At 30.8% G+C, this 21,270-nt stretch overlaps 3 protein-coding genes and 1 long non-coding RNA gene across 4 annotated transcripts; 2 read left to right on the top strand and 2 right to left on the bottom strand.

Moving 5' to 3' along the window:
- The first annotated feature begins 7,105 nt into the window (after window positions 1–7,105).
- Window positions 7,106–10,360, top strand: LOC136999665 (putative nuclease HARBI1). The gene is made up of 4 exons (XM_067354143.1): window positions 7,106–9,081; window positions 9,219–9,515; window positions 9,739–9,947; window positions 10,057–10,360. The coding sequence occupies exons 1-4, from the start codon at window positions 8,779–8,781 to the stop codon at window positions 10,355–10,357; spliced, it is 1,110 nt and encodes a 369-aa protein (XP_067210244.1). The 5' UTR covers window positions 7,106–8,778; the 3' UTR covers window positions 10,358–10,360.
- A 153-nt stretch (window positions 10,361–10,513) lies between these two features.
- On the bottom strand, window positions 10,514–12,411 carry LOC136999666 (myb/SANT-like DNA-binding domain-containing protein 3). Its single transcript, XM_067354144.1, has 5 exons — window positions 12,292–12,411; window positions 11,849–12,047; window positions 11,576–11,789; window positions 11,298–11,480; window positions 10,514–11,208 (listed from the first exon to the last, which is right to left on the bottom strand). The coding sequence occupies exons 2-5, from the start codon at window positions 12,044–12,046 to the stop codon at window positions 11,045–11,047; spliced, it is 759 nt and encodes a 252-aa protein (XP_067210245.1). The 5' UTR covers window position 12,047; window positions 12,292–12,411; the 3' UTR covers window positions 10,514–11,044.
- Window positions 12,412–13,674: 1,263 nt separating this feature from the next.
- On the top strand, window positions 13,675–17,548 carry LOC136999668 (uncharacterized). The gene is made up of 4 exons (XR_010889981.1): window positions 13,675–13,912; window positions 14,102–14,575; window positions 14,700–14,831; window positions 14,924–17,548. It is a non-coding gene; the product is annotated as an uncharacterized lncRNA (long non-coding RNA).
- Window positions 17,549–17,557: 9 nt separating this feature from the next.
- Window positions 17,558–21,205, bottom strand: LOC105669879 (putative nuclease HARBI1). Its single transcript, XM_012363076.2, has 3 exons — window positions 18,895–21,205; window positions 18,608–18,816; window positions 17,558–18,447 (listed from the first exon to the last, which is right to left on the bottom strand). The coding sequence occupies exons 1-3, from the start codon at window positions 19,171–19,173 to the stop codon at window positions 18,150–18,152; spliced, it is 786 nt and encodes a 261-aa protein (XP_012218499.2). The 5' UTR covers window positions 19,174–21,205; the 3' UTR covers window positions 17,558–18,149.
- Window positions 21,206–21,270: the final 65 nt, after the last annotated feature.

The raw sequence follows: 21,270 nt of genomic DNA, 5'->3' as shown, positions 1-21,270 counted from the left end.
ATCTTCGCTAAATATAAAATGGGCAAAAAAGAAGAAACCAAACTATCCAATGTAGAATTTAGCAGAAAACTTCTAAAATGTAACGTCCCCTTCACAAGCATGGAAACGTATGGCAAAAACTTCTGGAAAATCACCTTTGAAAATTTCAGAACTGCCAACTTATTAAGAACTGCGACTCATTAAGAAATAGATATCTTAAGGAAGCCGGTTTTACTGTTTATATCCCCAGATATAAATTATTCAGAAAAGGTGTTATGCACGAAATTCCTTTGGACGTCACGATAGACGAATTGAAGACTACATTCTCTAAAGAAAACCTAGGGTTCCAAATTAGTGTTGTCTTCAGACTAAAAAGGAAAAACAAGATTACCAAAACATGGAAAAAATGTCAATTGATCTGTATCACTATTAAAGATGAAAATCTTCCCGGTAAAATTATTTTATGGCGCTGTGTTACACCAGTTCATGCTTACATTCCTAATGTTAGGATCTGCTATAATTGTGGTCGCCTGGGTCACATTAGTAAGACATGCAAAAGTGAGAGAGTATGTTTGACCTGTGGCATCTCTTATCTCAGTAAAGAGGAAGATTTTAAATCATGTACTGCAGCCAAGAAATGTGTCAACTGCGGTGGCAACCATATTTCATCAGACTTCTCGTGCCCGGCACTTGTGAAGAGGAGGCTTATCAACAGGATTATGGCAGAGGAAAACATCCCTTTTCTGGAAGCAAGAAGGAAATCTGAACGTGTCAACCATTCATGCAACTCTAAAAACTCATACGGATCCGATTTTCCTCGGCTGTCAAGCCCAATGTCACCAAGAGACTCAACGTTTGCTGACGCTGTAAGATCTAAATCTCAGAATTACCAAGATTCAGAAAATTCTAATAATAAGGTACCAAAAATTCTTTCTCAATTAGACTCAGTTTCTTTATCTTTTCTTACGGAAATTTTAAGCTGGTTAAATAATGACAAAGATCAAAATAAACTCATGGATAGGCTAAGAAATACTATAAAACTACATTCAGCCGTTGACAAGAAAGCCCATGAGGCTTCTTCTACATTATGCTCTTTAAACAAGGAAGTAAACTGAAAATTTTACAATGGAATTCTAGAAGCATTAAACCAAAACTTAATGAATTATCCAAACTTTCTATTAATTATGACATTATGTGTATTTCGGAAACTTGGCTTACATTTGAAATGTCTATATTTCTTAAAGATTTTGATGTCATTAGAGTCGGCCAAAGGGGCGGTTGGTGTTTTAATTTTTGTCAGAAACAATATCAGATACCAGCCAAAAAGGATGGTTAATGACTGTCAAGGTAGTATTGAGGCATGTGCAATAGATATCTTCATAAGCAACGATATCATTTCTATTATATCTTGCTACCTCCTGCGGCTCCTACCATAGGTGTTGCTAGCTGGGTTAATTTTTTATCTCAGTTCAATAATGTCTGTTTATTCTGTGGTGATTTCAATATGCACAATGTGGCATGAGGGGACGTGTTCAATTGTCAATCCGGCCTAAATCTCGAGTCAGCCTTATTAGATAAAGACTATGTGTGTTTAAATGATGGAAATATGACTCATTGTGATTTTGCCCATAACAGTCAATCTGTTACGGATCTTTCGCTTATCCATTGTAGCTTGGGTCTAGATGCATCATGGAGTGTGGATGACGATTTACGGGGAAGCGATCACTATCCCATCTTGATAAATATTGCTTCAAATCCTCTTTTAGAGATCAATCATAAACGAATACCTCGTTTACATAATACAAAGACTAACCTGGGATGCAGTTTTAAATGAGTGGGAGTTATTGAAGGAAAATTTAGGACCCTTGATGGAAACAGGTGAGGATATACAGATTATTTACTCCTCTCTTGTTAGCGGGATCACCTCGGCACTTTTAGGAGGCTCATATAAAAAAAGAAGGAATTGTGTCAATGATGTCAATGGCAATAAGAAAAACTCCTCAAATCAGCTTAATAAAAAATTCCCTTCTTGCCCTTGGTGGGAAGAGGAATGTGACAGTCTAATCGCTAACAGGAAAGCTGTTCTTAACACATTTAAATTATCAGGTGAGAGGAAGGACTTCTTAGAATTTAAAAAAATGGAATCCATCGCACGAATTGACCTCAGAAGAATTAAAAGGGACAAATTTAAACAATTTTGCGAGAGTCTCAGAAAGGATTCGAATCCTAGCTATATCTGGAATAAAATCAAACGTTTTAAGTACCGTTTTAACTACACCGAAACTCGTAACAAATACGATCCAGACAAAATCGATACTATCCTTTCTCAAATAGAGGAGATTACCCCTCCTTGGGTTCCGACTAATAAACCAAATTTCATCCATGCTAACCAACAAGAATCTTTCTTGGACCTGCCTTTTGAGGATTCAGAATTTGACTTTGCGATGAAAAGATTAAGGTTAAAATCTTGTCCAGATATCGATGGTATCGATTATAAAATTATTTCTAAACTTCCAGCTTCTTTGAAGGAACTGTTACTTCGTCTATTTAATAGAATGTATATAGAAAAATCCTATCCTTCGAAATGGAAGGACTTTGTGGTTTTTTTTATCCCAAAAGCAGAAGGTACAAAATATAGGCCAATCTCACTTGCTGCATGTCTATGCAAAATTTTTGAAAAAATGCTATGTAACCGTCTCTCTTGGTGGCTTGAATATACAAATTTCCTATTTCATACTCAATACGGTTTCCGCAGAGGCAGATCCTGTATAGATAATCTGTCCATTATACATTCGGACATAACTCTCTGCCATGATAAGGGAGGTCTTTCCGTGGCCGTCTTCTTGGATATCCAAGCGGCATATGACAACGTGCTTAACGATATATTAATTAATAAATTATCCTCAGCTGAAGTTTCTAGCAAAATGTTGGCATACATCCACAACCTGGTTTCATTCAGAAGGGTCCACTTCAAATTTGGCAGTATAGATGAGATAAGATCGGTGTTCAGAGGCCTTCCTCAAGGCAGTGTTTTAAGTTTACTGTATATCATATACACCAAGAATCTGGAATACACTATAGAAAACCCGGTCAAGATCTTACAATACGCAGACAATGTTGTTTTTTATAGGTGTGACAACCGTATTCCATACATTCTTCAATCCTTAGAGAAGGCTTTGAACTCAGTGTGCAACTTTTTAAAAAACATAGGCTTAGAACTATCTACAAATAAAACAAAATTTGTGGTTTTTGAACCCGGACTAAGGGCTAAAAGACCTGGCCTACATTCATTACAAATTGGAAAAGATGTGATTGATAATTCATCGCACGCTAGATTTTTGGGCTTGGTTTTTCAGGCAAATCTTGGATGGGACGCTCAGATTAAGAAAATTAAAGAAAGCTGTCAGACTCCTCTAAAGATTATTAATTGTATCAGACACGTTTGGTGGGGTGCGGATCCTGATCTTATGCTCATCATTTACAGGTCGTTAATTAAATCTAGACTGGAGTATGGCACCTTTCTGTTTCAGAGCATTTCTACCTCTGCAATGAACCTCCTATCAAGGATCCAATATCGAGCGATTCGCTTATCCTTGGGCTCCTACTAACATTCTCTTGGCTGAGGCTAGGGAACCTTCTCTGATGCAAAGATGGGCATATCTGTCTAGCAACTTTGTTTCTAGAATCTGGACGTGGTCAAACCATCCCCTAAAAGAAATCATGGACAATATTATTGAAAGTAGAGATACGCCTACTTATGTTCAAAGAATTAACGAATCCACTCTGATTACATCTTTTAGGAAACTTCAGGACATTCTTCGAGTTTTGGAATCAAGCCCAAAATTTTTAGGGTACTCTAAACACTGGCTTTCCCTGTTCTATGTTCCCAATGTGGTTTTCGACAGGGGTAGGCAGCTGTGTGAATCCAGCTCTGTTCAGCAGGACTTTGAAAAAATTTTCGCATACGAGACAATTTGCACTAAATGCATCTACACGGATGGCTCCAAAAAGCCTGATTCAGAGTTTTTGTGGCTTTTTGCAGATGAGGAAATTTTTCAGTACAGATCGGTGGGCTTTTTATCCACATTTACTATAGAGACATTAGCGATCTTGGAGACCGTTGAGTATTGTCTGAGATCTGATTCTAGGAACTTCTCAATTTTTTCAGACTCTAAATCGGTTCTATCTGCACTAATCTCGGATTTCTTACCAAATAAAAGTTCGCATTTACTTGCGTTTATAAAAGACAAACTCAGAAATGCAAACAACATGAACAAGGAAATTTCCCTTTTCTGGATTCCAAGCCATAGGGGTATCCCAGGCAATGAAAAAGCTGATGCCTATGCTAAGAATGCAATGGTCTCGGGAAGGGACTCTCAAATTGAAATTCCTATATTGGATTTCAAAAACCTCAATAAAGACACAATGTATAATAATTTGTTTACTTCTTGTGAAAATGAGGGTAAAATCAAGGGTTATAAATATTTCGAGTCCTTTCACTTCAGACATAGAAAACCATGGTTTCATGGCTTTAAGGCTTCCAGGAGAGAAATCATCTCAATCTGTAGGATACGTAGTGGTCACACTTCACTTAATGCTAGCCTCTTCTGTTTCCATATTGTGGAATCCCCAAACTGCGCTGTTTGCAGGACACCAGAAGACATTGACCATGTTTTCTGGCAATGTAATAAGTTTATCACTCAAAGAAAAATTCTTACTAAAGATATTGTTGAAAATTGTGGCTTTCTTCCCTGGCCGGTCGAATCTCTCCTCTCCTTTAGAGATAAGAATATTACTTTATCTATATCATATTTTATGAAAACCATTGACATCAACATATGATATATAACATTTGCGTTTTATCTTCCTCATAGCACATCAACATTCCTAAAAGGTTACAATAATCTTAAATTGTAACATAGTAACATTCCACGGAGATTAATAAAGCTGCCATTAACCTCCCAGCGACATAAAAATGTTCGTTTTAATTGACTCCATTAACATTCTAGAAATCTTGTAAAGCACGTTGTATTAATATTCATATAACATGCTAGGGACTTTCTAATATTATTTTTAATACTCTTATAAAAAGAAATATTATAATGATTTATTCAACTATTAGCAAAAAATTGATTAAATATTATACTTTCTAATCATTTTTTGCTAATAATTGAATAAATTAATATAATATTTCTTTTTCATCTTTTTTATTTTTTAAGAAGAAATCTCGTAAAGAATATATAAGTAAATAATTTGCAAAAAATCTATAAAAATTGAATAAAACATTTTATTATTGGATATTTCTTATACTCTATTGTATTTATTTATATTATGTTTATAAAAAATTATACAAATATTTTTAACAAATCAAACAAACAAAAATACTATATGTCTTGATAAAATATTTATCACAGAGAGCTCTCCGGTAACAACAGAAATGAAAAAAATGATATTACTATTTTTGTTCTGTGTCCATAGACGGCTAATATACTACATATCTTTTTCGTTGCCATCATCAGTTTCGCGCTGCTGTTGCTTTCTTATTTTTATCCTAAAAAATATCGAGAACTAACATAAAATTTATAACATGCATTCTTAGAACAAATCTTTAAATTTTTTTACAAATATTTTTATTATATGTGTATTATATATTTTTTATTATTAATGAATATACATACTCTGCTCTTTGCTGTCCTCACTTAGCATGCACTAGCCAGCTCGATATGATTTCGGCAATCTGTGTATCATTTGTTTCCGGTTTATGAATTCGTACCACTCCTGTCAGATGTTAAATAAAAATAAAAATCAATATTACAACATAATGATATAACTTTAAAATGATAATACACGCTTATTTATTGAGCCTTAGCTTGTTCTAGGTGCTATTTATTAATATATCTTACATATGATTGTCGTATATCTTACATATAATTGTCGAACGTTTCGGCACCTTTTTTTGGGCCTTCTTCAGCGAATCTAATTTTTGTTGCGTCTCTTAGTTAAAATTTAAACTGGTTGTTTTTGGTGTAGTTCTCTTTTGTCCATTTTTATAAACATTTTGTCCACCCCTTGCTTTTTTCAGTGTCAGACATGGCAACTGTTGATTTTTATTTATTGGTTTAATGTTCTTAATTGACTTAATTTTTCTGACTGGCTGGATTGCTTTTTATTGGGACTTGTTACTTTGTGTGTTGTTTATTTCATTTTGTATGTCCCAATGTCCCATTGTGCAAGTCCCAATAAAAAGCAATAAAATAAAATTTTATTATTATACTTATATACTTATTATATTTATTATACTTAATTTTTATTATAGATACTTATAAAATTTTATAATCACAATATTGCCGCATATTTAATGATCCCTAATATATACCCCATCATATTTGTTTTAAAGAATTATTTTAAGATTTCAACAGAAACATTTCAATAATATTTTATTAGCAAATATTTGAAAATTGTTAACACTTTGTAAATTTTATCATATAAATATTCACATTTGCAATGTTGAAACATAGATTACAATTTCATTATTTAAGTTTGTATCATAATAAATTTGTGTATGATGCTTTTTATATTATCCTAGAATTGTACTTACATTTGAATTTCAGTTACAATTTCTTGACAATTTTTGAGGTTTTCACAATTAAATATAAAAAATAAATTTCTTTATAGTATTTTTTTTTTGTAAATAATGCATATAAACAGTAAATATTATTTTAAAAATAATTTTTAAATATGTACTATTTTTTCTTTTATTTTACTACTTTACAAATGATGTTTTTTGTGTATATCCCCAAATTATATTTTATTTTCATTGATATTACAGTCTAAATACGAGTACAAAGCAATTTGTATCACAAATGCATCTGTTGCAGCGATATTTAACATTATAAACGTTAAATATCTAGCGCTATAATTTGCAATATATGTAATTTATAGCGCCTTTCTAATTTACTTTTTAATTTTTATTACGCAATTTCCAGTGCTATCAATATTTTACAAAATAAAAGTATTTTTTCGATAAAAATTCAAAGCATTTTTATATTATAGGAGCGAGAGAGAAAACACTAAAGCGTGCGAGAGAGACAGCTACTGTTCGACGATGAGATCATCATTGCCCCTCTTGCCGCTCACCCCGCTCAGCATGTGCCCCTCTTGCCGCGCGTCCCTCTTTGCGCGTGAGGTAACCTTCTCTCTATAGATCTTGGGCCATGCCGTCGTTTTTCGTACAACGCTTTCTCTAGGCCGTACAGTAGCGCTAACTGGATCCATTTTTTGAGCCGGCGGAACTACATGGCTAGATCCACTTTTCGCTATGATAAAATGGCCGATTGGTGCATGTCTGTGCTAGATCCACAATTATGGATCTAGCACGGACATGCACCAATCAGCCGTTTTACCATAGCAGTTTTAATAAAAAAAAACGGAAATATTATGGATCTATTGTTACCATTAAGTTCTATAACATACTGGAGCGAGCCTTCCTATCCCGAACAAAGAAAACTGCGTCCGCGATTTAGAAAAGGACATATATAGCAATGTGAGAATTTCTGTCTCTTTTTACGTTATGCTGAAAACATACGCTGGACAAGGAAGACTAGCCTCACGTAAATCTATCTGTCTTTTTCAACCGATGGAGACATCCCCACTCCTGAAAGGCTCGCTCCAGTATGTTATAGAACTCAATGATTGTTACGTCTGGTCACTAGACGTGTGTAGAGAATTCTGTAATATCGACTATTAGCGCGAAATTTGAAATGCCTCCTTATTTTTTAGTCACCCTGCGTTCACCGGGTTTACTAGGGATACAGGAGGTAATGATCCATCGTATGAAAGGATATGAATAAAATCAAATAAAAATAGATTAAATTAGCTTACCTAATTTTAATTAGAAGCAAAGCCTTATAGATACGTCTTAATAATGCAGATATTACACTGCTAAATATGAATCAAATAACTCAGTGTTTTCAACTGGACAATGCAGAGAAAAATAGTATATAGAACTTAATCTGACCTAACAGTGAGTCTGCTGGAAGAGAACTGTCTCACGAGCGATAATGTACGTTGGTCCTCTTGTGGTGGGGAGTAGGCTCTCGAGAGTATCGCATAGATTTTTAATCGTCACATCGGCTTCTTGATACGTTGGAATATCGTTTGGCTGGAAGTTGATATGCAGCTCGTTTTCGTTTATAGAAGATAGCCGACGGATAAGATGGGTGTCTGGTAACCTTTTTGAACGAAGCCGACTTGCTTCCGTTGTTGCCTTTTAATCTCCCGTGAAATTATTTCATCTGCCTTTGCTTATGTTATTCTTATCTCTTCGCTTATTTGTTCAATGCATTGTTCAGTTATGCAGTATTCTTATAGCTATAATATAATTAATATTTTATAACTAATAATACAATTAACACTTAGGGCGGAATTCATAGACGTTGCTCGAAATATGTCTTAGGCCCGTATTCATAGTCCGAACTTATTTATAAGACCACCTTAAGTTCGGTCTTAAGGTGGTCTTTAGATTCATAGTCAAAAGAAAGGCGGGTTTTGAGCAAATTCTTAAAGGAGCATCTTATTCAAGATAATCTTATTTGAAAACGTCTTAACGTGATTCATAAATCCATTTAAGCATGGGATTAAGACTATCTTATTAATCATGAATTCATAGTTATTAAAGACCATCTTATTTCACGTCATTTCACGTACACACTGACAAATAAGACGATCTTTACCAAGAGATGTCCGAGGACCTCTTGAGCAACATATTATTGCATTTTGGTTGTATCTTTTGGTTTTAAAATGAATTTAGAGGATCCAAGAAATTTGGATTTCCATATAAATTTTTCTAGTGACGAAGAAGGAGTAGAAGATGCGATAAGGCGTGCTCCTAAACGTTATCTTCGTGATTTTCAAAATCCTTTTGAATTTTATAGTGAAATAGAATTTAAAAGAAGATTTCGGTTTTCCAAAAATTCCGTGTTGTTTGGGATTTTTCCTTTAATAGAGCAAGGACTTGCCAAAATAAACAATCGAGGTTTGCCAATATCTCCTATTATACAATTATTAATATGTTTGCGATTTTATTCAACAGCAAGTTTTCAGGTACGTAATCACATATATATGTATAGTAAAAATTACATATATATACACACTAATATGCAATATAACATTAAATTATTACAAAATTTAATATATATTATATAAGATTTTATATATATATATATATTTATCTTTTGCAGCTTGTTTTAGGGGATATAATAACAATATCACAACCAACAATGTCACGAATTGTATTTAAAGTGTCCATTTTATTAGCCAGCTATATCAACCGATATATAAAAATGCCATCATCAGAAGAATCGTATTTTGAGAATAAACGATTATTTAAAGAACTTGGACGTGGTAATGGAGGCATAGGCCTTCCTAGTATTGATGGTGCAATAGATTGCACACATATTCGTCTAGTGCGCACAAGACTTCAAAATATTGACGAAATTTTTAGAAATAGGAAAGGATACTTTTCTTTAAATGTTCAGGTACATATACCCGTTTGAGTAACTTAATATTAATCTTATAAAGGAGTAGTACAACAATAATATGTTATCTAAGATGCTAAATTGTTTGCGGAAAATTAAAATAATATTTAAAAAATACAGATATATAAGTATGTGACTTCAAGATTATACGGCGTTATAGAGAATTAAATAAATATATATAAAACAAAAACTCTAATTTTTATCTCATTTTTTTTCTTTGCAGATTATTGTCGGACCTCGCACGGAAATTTTAGATATTGTTCCAGAGTGGCCGGGTAGCCAGCATGATAGTCGAATCTTTCAAAATTCTCGCATATATATGCGATATAGACAAGGTCAATTGGATGGAATGCTTGTTGGAGATGCTGGATATCCCGCATTGCCTTTCTTACTTACGCCAATTAGTAATCCTACAACAGATGAAGAAGAAAGGTTGATTGCATGCATATTTAATAACTAGAATTTAATTTAATTAAAACTATAATTTAAAAATTTTTAAATAGTTGTAATATAATTTTTAATAATATATTTTTTATTTTAGATATAATATAATTCATAGGAGAACAAGAATAATTGTAGAAAGAACGTTTGGTATATGGAAACGTAGATTTCCTTGTTTGTCAAAAGGGCTTACTACAAAATTGTCTACGTCTACAACAATCATTGTGGCATGTGCTGTTCTTCATAATTTATCATTAATTTTTAATGATAAATTAGACGATGATGATGATGATGAAGAATTAGAAAATGCAAATAACGAAGTTTCAGAGATCCAGCCTCACTGGCAGCCTGGAGATGGCTTTCTCGTAAGAAATGCTCTTATCGAACGACTATTTAGATAAAATTTCCTTTAAATACATTTTAAGTATATCCCATTATTATGTATATTATTATTAGTGTATAGGTATATTAATCATATATAACATATATTTCTTAGACATATTTTTATTTTGTTCCAAATTGTATTTTGTACTTCAAAAATGTACAGCACATAACGTAATAAACATAATATATAATATTGAGCATAAAATATTTTTAACATTTTTTGTTATAAACATTGTTTATTAAAATAAAATCTTATTATAAATATCTTTGGCAATATAAAAACATATCTTTCAACTAACACAAACATCTTTTATCACATACATCTTTGGCAAGACGATATCTTTGAACTAAATATATCTATATATTTAAAAATTTTCTTAAAATATTGCAATCGTATTGAAAACATTGCATATGTGTAAACTTATATTTTATATAACTTATTTAAACTTTTATCTAATAAAATAAATATTAGAAAATAAAGAAAACGTTTATTATACGTATCAATTAATATTTTCTTTATCTTCGAATGAACATTCTGTGATCCTAAGTTTTGCTCTACTAATTTGTATTTCTATTGTTTGTATTTCTTTTAAATGTTGTAACTGCATGCAATTCATTTCTTTCAAATGTTCTTCTTTCATTTTAGATATGTTTTCTTCATGAGTTTGTCTAATACGTGCTAATACAGCTTCTTGACTCATTACCTATTGTATACGCTGTATCTTTAATTTTTCCTCTGTGTCTAGTAATTCTGTTGTTTCTCTGCTCTTTCGTTTTGTGTTGTCAATTTTTCTTTTTAATACTTGATGACTTGATGACTCTTCCGAAAAATCACATAAAGTCGTAGATTCTTTCTTATTCTTTTTTGCTATAACAAATGTATCTGTAAAAAAATAAAATACTTTTTCTACATAACTTACATACAAATGTTAATGTGCAAATATATAACATAAATACCTTGCAAAGTATTAATTTCTTCATTTGTAGATTTATTATTTTTGTCATTTATATTTATAAAAGATTCATCTTGTATCTTTATAGAACCATTTTCGTCTTGTATACTTATGGAACATTCATTATCAATATCAAATATTTCTAAATTTTGAGTAGATATGGCATCAAATGTAACATCACGCTTATCTAAAATGTATAGAAAAAATAAAAGTTATTAGAATTGAAAAGATAGAATTATATTTTTAATAATTTTAATGTTAATTCAAAAGTTTCGTACATACCATTAATTTCTGTCTCTGTCATGTTGGATGTAAAGAACACTGGAGCTGTCTTCATGAGATCAGGCGCAAGATTAAGAATATCAGGGTCAATGGTTGCTTCTGCCTCTTCCGGTCCTCCACCAGTTGTCATACGGGCTTGTTTTTCTTTCGTTAACGCTTCTCTTTGGCTTTGTTTTAGATTTGTCCATAACTTTTTCAACTGTTGTACTGTTCTCTAAAATTAAAATATTTTATATTATTACATGTTGATGCACTATTAGTTGTAGTTTTTACCTCTTCACAAATTAAAGTTGATTGATTGTATTTATTACAAATTTCGCTCCAGGCACATTCTTTGTCTTTCAATGTAGAACTGTCGCTTTTTTTTATTTCAATTATGTGTTTATATTCTTGTAGAATTTGCAGAAATACTTTTCTCTCCATAGTTGTGTAATGTTTACCCCTTTTAAGAGTTTTTTCTTTGCACGACATTCTGTAAATAAAATAATGGTTTAATTACAAAAAACTTTAAATAAATAATTTTTAAATTAAGAATAAAATATATTCCAAGGCTGTTAATAATTCAAAGTCACAATAATTAAATAAAACTCAAACCATGTTCTAAATCCAGAGAAGTTTGATATGGTTATTAAAAGTTAATAGACTCGTATTTTAACTTTTAATTGTTTGCGTTTTATTTAATTGTTTTGATTTTTATATAAATATACTTTACTTACATTTTGTTAGCTACAATTTTCTTTTCTCACTATTTGATTTAGATTGATTTAGATAAAATTATCTCCCTGACACTATTATTTAATTTGTGAAACACTGAAATTTGAGTCATGGCTAATATAAAACTAGATGGTATAACTTCAGAAAATTGAATCTCAAATGCGACATTTCTATTGGTAAGTCCAATGGAAATATTACGGAAACATCCGAGTCATAAATAAGCATTGCCTTAAGTCCATCTTCGTACAGATAATCTTATATCAAATAAGAATTACTTAAATAAAAATTTCTCGACAAAGATCACCTTACATCGCGACTATGAATTATATCATTTTTGAGGTGATCTTAATTAAATAAGATAATCTTTAATAAGACAGTCTTAAGCATTATCTTGAGCTTTGACTATGAATACCGGCTTTAAGCACACTCTTTACCAAGGCAGTCTTAAGATCTGAGATCGTCTAAAGCCTTGTGTCCACGATACTAAAACTCGGTCCGAGATCTCGGACTGAGGGAAAGTTACTAGAACTCGGATCATGTACACACTGAATTTAGATGCAAAACTCGAATAAGAAGCTTAAACGAAAAAATGCGTTGCGTCCCATTTTTCGGTACGAGTTATTGCAAGTTATTAGATTTTACTAGTTTCTTTTACTATCTGTCAAGACAAAATATAAGATACTTATAGTGATACGAGATACTGTGAACAATATAAATAATATTTTAGTAAGTAATTATAGAATTGAAAAAATAAGAGAAATATAATTCTTAAATAAAATAAATTAATAAAATTAATAATTAATAAGATTTACATAAGTAGTTATTATTAGTTTTAATACAGATTAAATTAGACATTAAAAATATATTATAACCTATACATACATATTATTTTTCAAGAAAAGTATAATAATATATAAAATTGATTTTCAGTAAAAACTTCTTTTATAATAAAAAATGGATAATAAGGAAAATGTTAAAATTTTATTAATGTTATATCAACAACATCCTTGTTTATATGTTACAAAAAGTGTTGATTATCATAATCGTATAAAACGAGATCAAGCTTTACAGATAATCTGTAATCAGTACAAAGAATTAACAGGACAACCACTAACAACTAAAATTGCAAAAAAAAAAAATTAATAATTTAAGATCACAATATCTGGACCATCTAAATAAAATAAAACATTCGAAATCAAGCGGTGCATCACTTGATGATATCTATAAACCAACTTGGTGGTTGTTTGAAGATATGAGTTTTCTATAACATAGATCAGAAAATCATCGTAAAGAATCGTAACTCGATTACAACGCTAACTATATTCAGCCAAGTATAAATATTATTGTTCGAGGACTCGGACCGAGATCTCGGATCGAGTTCTAGCATCGTGGACACAAGGCTTTAAAATAGCTTCAGATGCATAGATAAATCTTGAGAACACGAGTTCGAGCTTAAGATCGTCTTGATTAAGTTCATGCTTAAGCATATGACTTCGGAAATGTTCGGGATTCTGAAAAATTTGACCAATGACATTAAAGATCTACAAGAAAATAAATACGTAAATAAAGAAACGTGTATTTCAGTGAGTTGACAAAAGTGCATTGTCCAGATTCTAATAAAAGGTAAATTTATTAGCTAAATCAAAAATAGAGTAAAAATTGATGAAAATTATAAGGTTATTATGTAATATTACTATTATACGCTATTTACTTAAATTTATTTAAACGGAAAAAACTTAACTTTATCTATATTATTGTAACGTAGCCAAAAATTCTTTGCGTTTTTTAATTATTAAAAAAAAATTTTTTTAGGTAGACAATGTCCAAAAGATCTGTATATTCCGAGTTGGAAAAACAAGTATTTCTTGAGATACTAAAAAATACAAACTTGTCATTGAATCAAAAGGTACCAATTCTTCCACATTAAAACAGAAATCAGAGGCTTGGTCGATTATTCAGGAAGAATATAATAACTCTTCCTTAATTTCTACTAAAGTATTAAATTTATTTTATTATTTTAACATCAATTTTATAAATTCTTTTTAATATAGACAAAATATTTTATATTATAGAGAGACGTACAACAATTGAAAAAGTATTGGTATAATATAAAACAACAAAACAAAAACATATTAACAGCTGAAAGACAATCAAGGTTTCTCACAGGAGGAGGACCAGAAAAAAAATTTGATGAAGTTGATATAAATGTTTTAGACATTGTTCCCGATTTAATGACAACAGCACCAACTATTTCTTCGAGTAACTTTTCTATACAGGAGTCTGAAGGTATTTATATATAAACTATCCTTAAATGATATATTATATATATATATATATATATATATATATATATATATATATATCTAAAAAAATTATATTTGACAAAAAACGATTGAATTGATTATTATAGATCGATAAAGAGAAGTTTTGAAAGCTATTCAGCAGAATTCTTTGAATAAAATTGATCACATTACTAATAGAGAGCACAGGGAAACACAACAAAAATTATTAACTACATCTAATAAACCAGAATCTGACATTAGTAAGTCAAATAATTAATTTAAACTAATAACATTCTTTTTAACAAATATATAAATAAAATAATTATTATTAATTTTATATTTTTTATTTTAGTAAGTGAAGAAGTAAATGACAATATGGAAATTGAATGTGCATCAAATGATGCAGTATCTACAGAAAAATGGTCCAGTAATGAATCTGGTAAGACAATATCAAATATTTATAATTAAAAGTTGTTCATATTTATAACATACTAAAAATCATATTTTAGATATATATATTGTCGAAAAAGAAAATACAATTTTAGATTAAAAAAAAAACAAACGTATAAAAGTCATACCATGTCCCAATTCAAAGAAGCAAAAAATTGAAAGAACGACATTAATATGCGAAAAAGAAATAGAATTGGCAAACATAAAAATTAATCATGAAATCGAAATATGCAAGCTTAAAAAGAAAAGAGAAGAGTTTATCAATCAAATTACAATTGAAAAGTTGTCTTTAGAAAAAAAAGAATTGCAAGAAAGAGTCAAATTAGCAAAATTCCGTGCTCAGAAAGAAATGTAAGAACTGACTTGCCTTTCAGTTAAAAAAATTATTATTTTAAAACTTTTTTTTAATTTTAGGGGAGAACATTATATCTTTGATGATCAGCAGGAAGATGATGAGCAGGAATAAACTTTATATAGGTAGTTTTCCACCAAGAGACACAAGCGACACAAAAGTATTATTCTCTCTGTTGCTCATTGAATATCGAACAAAGATAGGGTGATACTTGGGTCGATTTGTGTTAACTTGTGTCCTTTGCTGGAAAACATACATAATAAGTTTTAACTATTAAGTCTGATTAATATATGAAAGATATACATTTTAACTATTAAGTCTGATAAATATATGAAAGATATACGTTTTAACTATTAAGTTTGTTTGCCAATTAAGTCTGATTAATATATAAAAGATATACGTTATTACGTTGCATTATTTTTGTTATTTTATTTACTTAATTTTATTATATAATTATATTTTTTGTTTCAAAAGTTATATGTTATGACAAAGTTTAATGCAGCAAATAATTTAATTAATAAAAGAGTAATTTTTTTTGTATCAGTATTATATATAAATACATATATTATTAACAAATATGTAATAAACAATGGAAGTGCAATAAAATGACAAAATAAAATTAATAATTTACTGTTTACCGTTTTATTACTACACTCACCCGAAAAAAAAGCGGTACACTGAAAATGTGGGAAAAATTCATCAAATTTCAACTGACGATAACTTCGTAAATAATAAAGATAGAAAGTTCTATAAAATATGGAAATGAAGCTAAAAATCTCTACTTTAAGAATCAATTTATTTCAATGTTGCAAAATAAATTTATTGAAAATGGCGGATGACAAAGCGCGAGCATGCAAAATTGAAAAATAATGGTTCGAGTTTGCGACGGTGCACGGTATAAACAAAAAATTGTAGCTTATTGGGATCAAAAGCGTACGAAAGTACAGAGTCTCCTCTTTAAAATGCTTTTTTATGCATCTCGATACGATGATTTTTCGCCGAGAGATTCGCATTTGAAGAAAAAGGCAGATTCTTACTTCAAATGCGAATCTCTCAGCGAAAAATCATCGTATCGAGATGCATAAAAAAGCATTTTAAAGAGGAAACTCTGTACTTTCGTACGCTTTTGATCCCAATAAGCTACAATTTTTTGTTTATACCGTGCACCGTCGCAAACTCGAACCATTATTTTTCAATCAATTGTTTTGCATCCGAAAGAGATGTCTGCAGATCTTTTGTGATTTCTCCGCCCTGACTTTTTGTTTATGCTCGACCGCACATTGCGAGAAAAGTGCTTGATTTCTGCGATGAAGTTGGCATAAATCGACTCGAATGGCCAGCAATGAGTCCAGATTTAAATCCCATTGAACACCTATGGGACAATATTAACAGAAAAGTACGAAATCATATACCTGCTCCTCAGTCATTGCCAGAACTTCGAAGAGTTCTTGAAATAGAGTGGAATGACATTACGCAGTCTGAAATTAGAACATTAATAAGGAGTATACCTCGTCGCATGAATGAGGTAATACGCGCACGAGGAGGTCATACCCATTATTAATATACGCGCGCGCACACGCAATTGTACACGCACCACCGGGAGGGTTTGGAGTCGTTAAATATCGTGGACCTGACGAGCCATGAGGTCCTTATCCCAGTGGTGCACGCACACACACACACACACGGGATCAGATTTCTGCCACGTCCACGCCGTTGATCCTGGGTAACGCTAAAAGCAGAATTGACACTTACAACCGTAAGAAGAGTTTGGAGTTTTAAAATACCGCGGAGCTGATGACCACGGAATTCTTATTCTTGCAATTCGGTCTGGTTCAAAATTGAATATCTCGGCACGTAATACAGCTAGCAGGATTTTTTAAAAACCATTTTAAAAGTTTGGATGTCTAGTGTTCGAAAATTCATAACGCAATAATGTGCAACAATTTTCTCCAAAATGGCGGATGACAAAGCAAAAGCATGCGAAATTGAAAAATAATGGTTCGAGTTTGCGACGGTGCACGGTATAAACAAAAAATTGTAGCTTATTGGGATCAAAAGCGTACGAAAGTACAGAGTCTCCTCTTTAAAATGCTTTTTTATGCATCTTGATACGATGATTTTTCGCTGAGAGATTCGCATTTGAAGTAAGAATCTGCCTTTTTCTTCAAATGCGAATCTCTCGGCGAAAAATCATCGTATCGAGATGCATAAAAAAGCATTTTAAAGAGGAGACTCTGTACTTTCGTACGCTTTTGATCCCAATAAGCTACAATTTTTTGTTTATACCGTGCACCGTCGCAAACTCGAACCATTATTTTTCAATTTTGCATGCTCGCGCTTTGTCATCCGCCATTTTCAATAAATTTATTTTGCAACATTGAAATAAATTGATTCTTAAAGTAGAGATTTTTAGCTTCATTTCCATATTTTATAGAACTTTCTATCTTTATTATTTACGAAGTTATCGTCAGTTGAAATTTGATGAATTTTTCCCACATTTTCAGTGTACCGCTTTTTTTTCGGGTGAGTGTATATAAATTTTTTAAATATATTTATTATCAAAATTTATTTAGAAATCATCAGTAATGGATCTTTGACTTTTCAATAACATCCTGGTTATAAGTAATGCTATCAAGACATTTAAAGAAATTTTGAAATAAACAAATACAATCTAATATAACATTTGAATAATGTAATTAATTAGATTATATAAAAAATGTAAAAACTGTGTAAATACAGAAATATAAAATTAAAAATTAATATTATTACATTAAAATTAATGAAATAATTCTCGAACTATGTTTTGTCTTACAATAAAACCATCTCCAGGCTGAGGTTCATTGTAATAGAGTTCTTCATTATTTTCAATTATTACATCATCGGGTTCTTCTTTCTCAGGAAGAACATCTTTAAATCGTAGTGATAAATTATGTAAAACAGCACAAGCTGAAATAACTCCAGTACACGTTACAAGTTTTAAAGCTAAACCTTTAGATAGACAAGGAAATCTTCTCTTCCATACTCCAAATGTTCGCTCAACAACTATTCGCGTTCTTGAATGAATTTCATTATATCTGCAATAAAATTTTTTTAGTAATAAATAAGATAAATTTTATTTTATTTATTTAACAAAAGATTATAAGATTTCTAATAGTTCTTTATTTCTTTGACGTCATTAATCATGAGGACTGTGGAAAGAATTAAAAACTTAAAAATTTATTTTACTTCTTTTACCTCTCTTCTTCTTCGTTTTGTGGATTTCTAAATGGCGTCAGAAGAAATGCAAGAGAAGGATATCCAGAATCTCCAACTAACGTTCCTGTAAGTTCACGTTGTTGATATCTCATGAAAATTCTAGAATTTTGGAAAATTCTGCTGTCATGCTGACTTCTTGGCCATTCTGGGACAAGGTCCAAAATTTCCATTTGTGGTCCTACAGTGGCCTTATAACACATATATACATAAATAACACTATAAAAAACAAAAATAAATAAAATAATAAATAGTTTTCATTAATTTACCTGCACGTTCAAAGAAAAATATTCCTTTCTATTTCTATACATTTCAGCTAATCGTCCAAAGTTATTACTGTGTAATCTGATATGAGTGCAATCTATTGCACCATCAATACAAGGAAGTCCAATACCTGCATATCCGTATCCTAATTGTTTAAACAATCTTCGGTTTTCTTGTATAGCTGCTTGATTTGTCACAAATTTGACGTAAACATTTAGATAAGATGCTAATATGATAGTTACTCGAAATATAATTCTACAAATTGTTGGTTGCGGCAATTCCATTAGATCTCCATTTACTTTCTAAATTATAAAGCAATATAATACAATTATTTTATAAAATACTTTATACAATATAATGCAATTATGTTTTTTTTTATGATTAAATAGATGTAATATCAAGAGACACGGTAGTGTCTCGCGCCAAGTTCACGCGCAGCGCAAGACCGACCGTGTATCTTTACGCGAGCACATGAGCTGATAGGAGTCGAGATTTTCATATCTCAATAATGCGTGGACCGATCGAATTTATAATAGGCTCAATCGATAGAGCACATGCGATTTACATAATAAAAGTATCTTTACTTTTTTTGTACATGCTTTCTAAAAAAATATATTAATTGCCAAAGTTTGCCAAAGTCGAAATATGCCGAAATTTATGTAAGCTTGGTCGTCGTCGTCGTCGTCTGTTCGTCATCCTTCTCTAATATATAAGTTTTTCCTTTGTCAACTAGAAGCATCAAAATGCGACATGGTTGTCCTTTTCTACATCCCGTGAAATGTCGATTCCCGCATAAGAGCGTCTTTTTTCTTTCCTTTCTTTTTCTAAAAGATGTCTGTCCTTTTTCAACATGGCGGCGCTCAGACCTGTCAGCTCGCAGCTTTGATGATACTAATCACATTGATATAATTAATATCGGTCGTAAAATGTATATGTAACGTGTTGTGGAGACGAATAGAGATAGTGTATATCAAAATAATAGTATTCTTTATAAAAAAAATTTTTCTCGTCTTGAAGTGCAGAAGTGTAGCAACACACATACTGACACACTCTTAAAAGGAACGTTCACAAGTGTCTCCTCCCGATTTGATTCTCCTTGAAATATGTTGTAAAACATACAATTTGAGAAGACACGTATTTTTTTATAGCGGCCCTAACTCAAATTTAAAGGGTGAAACACCCTTTTGAAAAAAACGAGTTTTTTCTTTGTGTGTAACTATCGCCAAAACCGTAGGAGATATAAAAAAATGTTTCAAGTAGAAGTTGTATGGCTTGTAATGGGCTTTATAACTGTGTAGTTGGATTTTCAAAAAATGTAATTTTTTTTTAATTTACTCTTACCCCTTGGTATTATTTTTTCGAATTTCAAAATTTTTGTAATGACAAAAGTTGTAGCATTTTTTACGCTGAATTTAACCATATATGATTTTATTATGTTCCGAAATCGCATCTTTCAAAAATAAGTCATCAGTATCATATTATATGCGTCGCGCTGCATGACGCATTGTTTATACCGCACTTGTGTTGCGCAATAGTCGTTAAATAAATATAAAAATGACATGTTATCACATATTTAAGGAAGAAAAGTTAACTAAAATTGTTGCTAAAGCATCCCTTCCACATTACACTCTTATAGATAATCGCTGCATTTCGTATGCAGCGCGTTGTTATATACAAGTTAGCTATCAGCGCATATTACACTTTGAAGTTTTGCTTGCAGTGACCACGGGAAAATAATTTATGAAACGAAAACAGTGAATGAATCAATCTATTCAACATATATCCACCCTGACTCTATTCTCTTGGCCCGACTTGACTGAGAATGAAATAAAATATAAAATTCTGTACAGTTTACTCTTTAGCTTTAAAATATTATTATACATCTTAAAATATTATAGAGCAATGAAGGCTATTTTATAGCAGCGCCAAGTTTTTTGCGAAATTTTGTAATATTTTTTTATTTTGATTAAATTTGAAAAATTTTTTTATTTAACTAGATACAGATATAAAAAAAATAACTAGATACAGATGCAATTATTTTAAAAAGTATACTTAAGAAGAATTAACTAGATATAAACATAAATATCATTTTTAAATAAATAATTAGATATACATGCAACTTTTTTTGAAAAGTTCTTTATTTAAACTTGGCGTCATTTTCTGATATCACCTCTTTTATAGACAGAATATGTAGCAAATTTTTATTTAATATATACAACTTTTTTTAAAAGTACAATTTTTTTGGAAAGATTTTTTATAATAAATATATATAATTTTTTTAAAAAGATTTTTTTATAATATATTTTTGGAAATACAATCTTTTTGGAAAGTTTTTTATGATATATACAACTTTTTTTGGAAAGGTTTTTTGTGAGAAAAAC

This window comes from Linepithema humile, chromosome 4, assembly GCF_040581485.1.
Source record: "Linepithema humile isolate Giens D197 chromosome 4, Lhum_UNIL_v1.0, whole genome shotgun sequence".
NCBI lineage: Eukaryota > Metazoa > Arthropoda > Insecta > Hymenoptera > Formicidae > Linepithema > Linepithema humile.
This window is presented reverse-complemented; position numbering and strand designations above follow the sequence as displayed.